We start from the raw sequence: 6,000 nt of genomic DNA, 5'->3' as shown, positions 1-6,000 counted from the left end.
GGACCCAGAACAGGTATTTTCGACCAGGAATTCTGTTTGAGCAGATCTTCTAAGACAGGATAGAGGATGGTGACGATTTGGTGTCTCTTGAGCTGTACATAAGTGCAGATACATTTTCCACTCAATATCCCAAAGCCTGGAAAGGGCGGGTAGGACAGGGGGATCTTGAACTTGTCGAGAGGTGTGGCTGTTGGTTTCCTCTCTTCAGATGAAGAAATTAGCACGGCCGTGGGCATCTGAGGGCAGGCAGCAGCAGAAAACTATGGAACGTTTTCAGTTGGGATGTAACAGCTTCCAGGGTTAAGAAGAGGTAAAGCTGCTTATTTCTAACTAATAGAACATGGCAGGTAGAGGAATCAAAAAACAGAAGCTTGCATACTTTCGCTCATTGCATTTATTTTGGTTTGTGATATTGAAAACTTTAAGCCATAAAAAAAGAGAAAAGTTGTTTTTGTTATTCACAGATCAGGTCAGTTAAATGATTATTTTCTTGGTTATATCCTTTCTCCAACCTATGGCTTTTTGACGTTGCTTAGTTACTGTAGTAAAAGAAATACAAAAAAATAGAAAGGGTAATTTCAATGTTTACTAAAAGCTGCTGCAGGTATAGCAATTAAACAGTATAACTAAGATAACTAAGACACTGACTCTGCTTTTACAGTCTACGCCTGTACCCCTTGAATCTGTAAACCTGTTTACTTTTCCTTTTATCCTTTTTTTATTTCATAAAAGATCAGGAATAATTTGCGATAACCTTGTTAAAAGGAAATATTTTAAATTTGTGTTTCTACACGTTTCATTTACATAATCTCTGAATATTACGTAGGTAAAGGAAGATCACCAGGAAGGAAACAGAGATGAAATGAACAGTAAGAAATGATGAAAAAGGCAAACATGGTTACATTATCTATGGAGAAAATAGACTTCCAAAATCTACTATCATTTCCAACAGGTGTTCCACATATACTCCCAATAACATGTTCAAAACCAAACTCAGTCTTCTCTCCCTTCAACCTCATCACCCTAACACCTAACCAGCTCTTACCCCATTATTCTAAATGCCATTGTCAAAAGATGCCATGATCCCAGCAGCGATAGTGCCAGGGTTGCATAGTTTCTAAGAGTTTATATTCTGGAATCTGATTGCTCTAAATTAAACTCCAAATCTAATTCTATAAACATGGAAATTATTTCAATTCCCCATGCCTGTTTCCTTATTTCAAAAATAAGGATAACAATATCCATGGACGATTAATGAGTAAGAAACGTAACTGTGGGGAGACAATCTGCATAAGTCTACCAATCAGAACCTGGCACACAGTAAGTAGTTAGGAAACATCATAAGATTTTAAATAATTACTAAAACAAAAGAAGTAGAAATTTGAAATTATTAGTGAAAGTATCAGTTAAATGAGGGGGACAGAATACATGACTGTTTATGAATATTTTAAAGACAATACATAAAAGTTTTTAATAATTTCTTATTATTACAATAATGTTGATTAATAAATCTCTGGCTAATATTAACATTAAACTTTACAAAATTAATATAAAATCATTAGCATGAAGTTATCATATCTGAGTTATCATATGAAATTAACAAACAGAAGTCAGGATAATGACACAAAGGAATAACATCTTTCTCATACTGAGATATTGTTAAAAATAAAAACCAATTTGGGGCTCGAGCAGTTAAGCACCTGCTTCCCTCATGGGAGGTCCCAGGTTCAGTTCCCGCTACCTCCTAAAAACAAAACAAACAACAAGCAAACAAACGAAAAAAAACAACTCAGGCCAGTCGATGTGGCTCAGTGGTTGAGAGCCAACTTCTGCACACGAGGTCAGGGTTCAATCCCTGGCCCCAGTACCTCAAAAAAAAAAAAAAAAAAAACCATCACCAATTTGATGAATTATATAATTTTGTCAACAGATTCCTTCAATTCACCTTTAGTTGTATGACATGTTGGTATGGCTTTGGCTGTCCTCTGACGTAGATCTGTATAAAAGAGATAGCATTGATTTAAGGATAGGAAACATTGTAATAATGAGAATAAACAAGAAAAAAAAAAAGCCACAGTTGTGCTAACTATTCAATTAATAAGGTACCAGTATCCACTTTACTTTCCATAGCTCACTCAGAGATCAGATATTCTGTTTCATAATGTTGTTCTAAATTTTAAAGAGCTTAAGCAAATTTTTGGATTTTAGATGAAAAATCCATCCATTATTTTCCTCTATCTTATCTATATGAAGATGGAATCATATCTTAATATCTGACAGCTGAGAGCTGATAATGGTAAAGAAGATAATTTGAATGCAAATCTTCAAATTCCTGGAATTTTATTTCTATAATTATATATCTCTCAAATATCTATGTAAATAAGTAATGATTTGGATTATAATTTACATGTATTCTTCCTTAATTAGGCATTTACATCCTTCAGCTACATTTAGTTAGTTTGTGGTACTTATACAGTCTCCATTTTCCCATTAGAATTGCTCTTAGACACACTTTGTGAAGAGGAGGGTCCTGGTGCCCACCTTATACTACATGGCTTCAGCCCCTTGGCCACAGATCATATGAGGCTTGAACATGTGATTCAGGAGTTTTAACTCCAGAGCACTGGCTAGATTCAGGTGCATTTGCACAGCTATTTTCTGTTGTCTCTTGAGAATACGAACTAAGAGGCTTGGACTGTGGAGACATTATTGGTATTTTATTCAGAAATAAACGCAGAATAGTAATGAGGTAAGTATGCTTGGCTGTGGGCAAGCAGAAGAAATCATTGTCTGAAGAGAATGGACATAGACAAGAAGAGATGATGAGAATCACAAAGCTTATAAAGTTTGAAAGGAATGACCCCAGATCCTGACCATCTAATTCATCATGGTGAACCCTTTTGTTCTTCAGCTCTATTTCAGAAATAAATGGGCAATATCAATTAACTTTAAAGTGAGGAGTATTTTCTGTGTTTTCCTCTTCATTCTTTTTTTTTAAAGATTTATTTATTTAATTCCCCCCACCCCCCGGTTTTCTGTTCTCTGTGTCTATTTTGCTGCGTCTTGTTTCTTTGTCCGCTTCTGTTGTCGTCAGCGGCACAGGAAGTGTGGGCGGCGCCATTCCTGGGCAGGCTGCACTTTCTTTCGCACTGGACGGCTCTCCTTACGGGCGCACTCCTTGCGCGTGGGGCTCCCCTATGCGGGGGGCACCCCTGCGTGGCAGGGCGCTCCTTGCCCGCATCAGCACTGCGCGTGGGCCAGCTCCACACGGGTCAAGGAGGCCCGGGGTTTGAACCGCGGACCTCCCATGTGGTAGACGGACGCCCTAACCACTGGGCCAAGTCCACCGCCCCTCTTCATTCTTTGACATCTTCTATTTTCTGACCTTCTACAGATTCGATTCACGAATTTTGTTTATGTCTATTTGTCTATTCACGAATTCATTTATTTAACATAACTGAATGTTAATGCAAGGAAAATGTGGGTTTAGGGGATTTAGAGAGAATATCCTAAAACAATTTAGTCAATGTCAATACGGAATTCTTTGTGAAAGGCACTAAGGATTTAACTGAGCAGCTTCGCTTGCTCTCGGGCTTATAGGAACATGAAGGGTAAACTGCCTGAAATCTGAAATAAATTAGTATATATTGAGACATTGAGACTTACTATTTCTAAACATCAATCCAATCCATGCAAGACTCTGGAGTTGTAATATTCCAAATAACCTTTGGATTTTTCTTTTACTGCATTTTAATACTAAGAATTAAAAATAATGTTACTTACCCTTCACTTACTGTTCCTATTCTGTTCCATAATCCCTTCACTTTATTCCATTTTAGAGCAATAATCCCAGTTAAAATGAGGAAAGGTAGAAAAATGTAGAAACTGATCAAAAGGCCATTGTTTTGAGCAGCACGTCGTCGTCTTGGTCTTACAGGCAAATACAAACCATTTTCTACAAAACATTGAGTATCTTTTAACTTTTTCAAAAATGATACTCAAAGCTTACTAGTAATGTGTATTTTAAAGTTTGTAATTTAAATAATATAATCATGGAATGAATAAAGTTGAATTTAAAAGTGTTTTCCAATTTTCTGTGGCTATACCCCAAAGTTAATTTTGCATTTTATGTCAATTCAAAACACTTATACATATATAACATAGACATAATTCTATTTGTAATATTTATATATAAACTATATATTTCATATTTATTTATGTGATATATTCTGGTCTGTCTACCACATTCCATTCTAAGAACTGTTACTTACAACACATTTTTATTATCTGGTAATGGATTCTTCAGTTTTAAACATAGAGCAAAAAATAAATCTTTTTTTAAAAAGGTTTATTTCATGAAAATTTATTGACATATTTGGTAGCTAATATGATACTGTTCTAATTTTCATTATATTAATATGGTATATTGATTATATTAATTAGAAATACAGATTCCTGTGGGTATTATATGGATTTATACAACTATTAAGAGCTAGAGAGAAAACAAAAATCTGGGAATTTTTGTCCAAATTAAACAGAAGAAAAATATCAGATACTTGAAATAAAAAATTAATAAATTAAGCTATCAGAATTGAAATCAAAATAATCATTTTTATATTAAATCAATTTAATGCCCTCATAAAGATGAGGAATCTGTAACTTTAAAAAACACACACATGCACACATGCTCACCCCATTCTACCTACGGACAATTTTCCTGATCTTAGCACAGAGAATTGCAGATCTAGGCAAAGTGCGGCATTCCCGCTGATTTGAGGAGCTAGAAATCAGGGTTGGGGGTAGCTGAAATGGCTGGAATCCAGAGGGTGGAGCTTTAGTGCAAAAACAACTTCACAGGTTAGTGGCCCCAGAGGTGCAATACTGAAGAAGAAGAAAGCTGAGGACTGGGACTATCCAACATCAAGCTACAATAATCAGGACTGTGTGTTATTGGTAAAATAATAGATATCATTATATCATGGGCCATAAAAAAGTTGCAAGTAATTCAGAACAGCAATTACGGAGAGTATGCTCTCTAAACAAAACAAATTATAAACTACGAATCAATCACAAAAGTACAATAAGAAAAATTTCCCAATATATCCAAATTATGATACTTGTTTTTAAATAGCTAGAGGATCAAGGAAAGAAATCACTCTAGCAGTTAGAAAAATAAGTAGTAAATTACAATTAAAATTCCAGTGTTCGATAAGTGTTTAAGAAGTATTTAAAGTTCAAAATATTTTTAAATAAAATTGTTTAACTTCAGTGTTCTTAGTTTCTAAAATAAAAATTAGAAAAAGGAGGGCAAGTTAATCAGAGTAGTGAAGAAAATAATAAGAGATGAAAGAAGAAATTCTTGTAATAGTAAATAGATAACAGAGAAATGAAATAAGCAATAGAAAAAAGTTACCTGTAACAAAACTTGACTCTCTTAAAAGATGTGTTAAATTCATAAATTCATATTAACACACACACACTCATAGAGACAAATGCACCATTTGGGGTAGATGTGGAGAAAGAACAAAAGAAAGGAAAAAAAATACCGATATTAAGAATTAAACAAGGGTAATCACTACCAAATCAACAAATAGCAACAAGACATAATTTTAAAAAATTTTTAAAGAGAATTTGAATAGTATTATATCTTTCAAGAAATTAGCTCTACTTTTAAAACTTTGTTGCAAAGAAAACTGTAGGTCCATACCAGTTTTACTGATGAATTCTACCATTTTTTAAGGAAGAATTAATACAAAATGTTTCAGATAATAGAGGAAGAGAACTCATTCCCCAAACTGTTTTATGAAACCAGCATTTCCTGTCTTCCAAATATGACAAGGACATTTCAAGGGAAAATTTTACAGATAAATATGTTCTTTGGGTATATTATAAAAAACAGAATATCATACATTAAATTCAGAGATTTACCAAAGGCATCATATAACCATACCGGATATGGGTCCTACCAGAAATTCAGTGTTGTTTAAACATTGATAAGTC

The 6,000-nt window shown here is 34.2% G+C and overlaps 1 protein-coding gene across 2 annotated transcripts in view; it reads right to left on the bottom strand.

Moving 5' to 3' along the window:
- Window positions 1–376: 376 nt before the first annotated feature.
- The window catches only part of LOC131276549 (A disintegrin and metallopeptidase domain 3-like), a 126,262-nt gene continuing 120,638 nt past the window's right edge, over window positions 377–6,000 (bottom strand). For both annotated transcript variants that reach the window (XM_058289853.2, XM_058289854.2), the window contains exons 19-21: window positions 3,784–3,955; window positions 1,946–1,996; window positions 377–539 (exon numbers count right to left, since the gene is read on the bottom strand). In XM_058289853.2, the coding sequence (XP_058145836.1) occupies window positions 1,948–1,996; window positions 3,784–3,955 (221 nt within the window). In that variant the 3' untranslated portion in view covers window positions 377–539; window positions 1,946–1,947. The remainder of the gene's footprint in view (window positions 540–1,945; window positions 1,997–3,783; window positions 3,956–6,000) is intronic.

The sequence above is a fragment of the Dasypus novemcinctus genome, chromosome 29, assembly GCF_030445035.2.
Source record: "Dasypus novemcinctus isolate mDasNov1 chromosome 29, mDasNov1.1.hap2, whole genome shotgun sequence".
Taxonomy (NCBI): Eukaryota; Metazoa; Chordata; class Mammalia; order Cingulata; family Dasypodidae; genus Dasypus; species Dasypus novemcinctus.
This window is presented reverse-complemented; position numbering and strand designations above follow the sequence as displayed.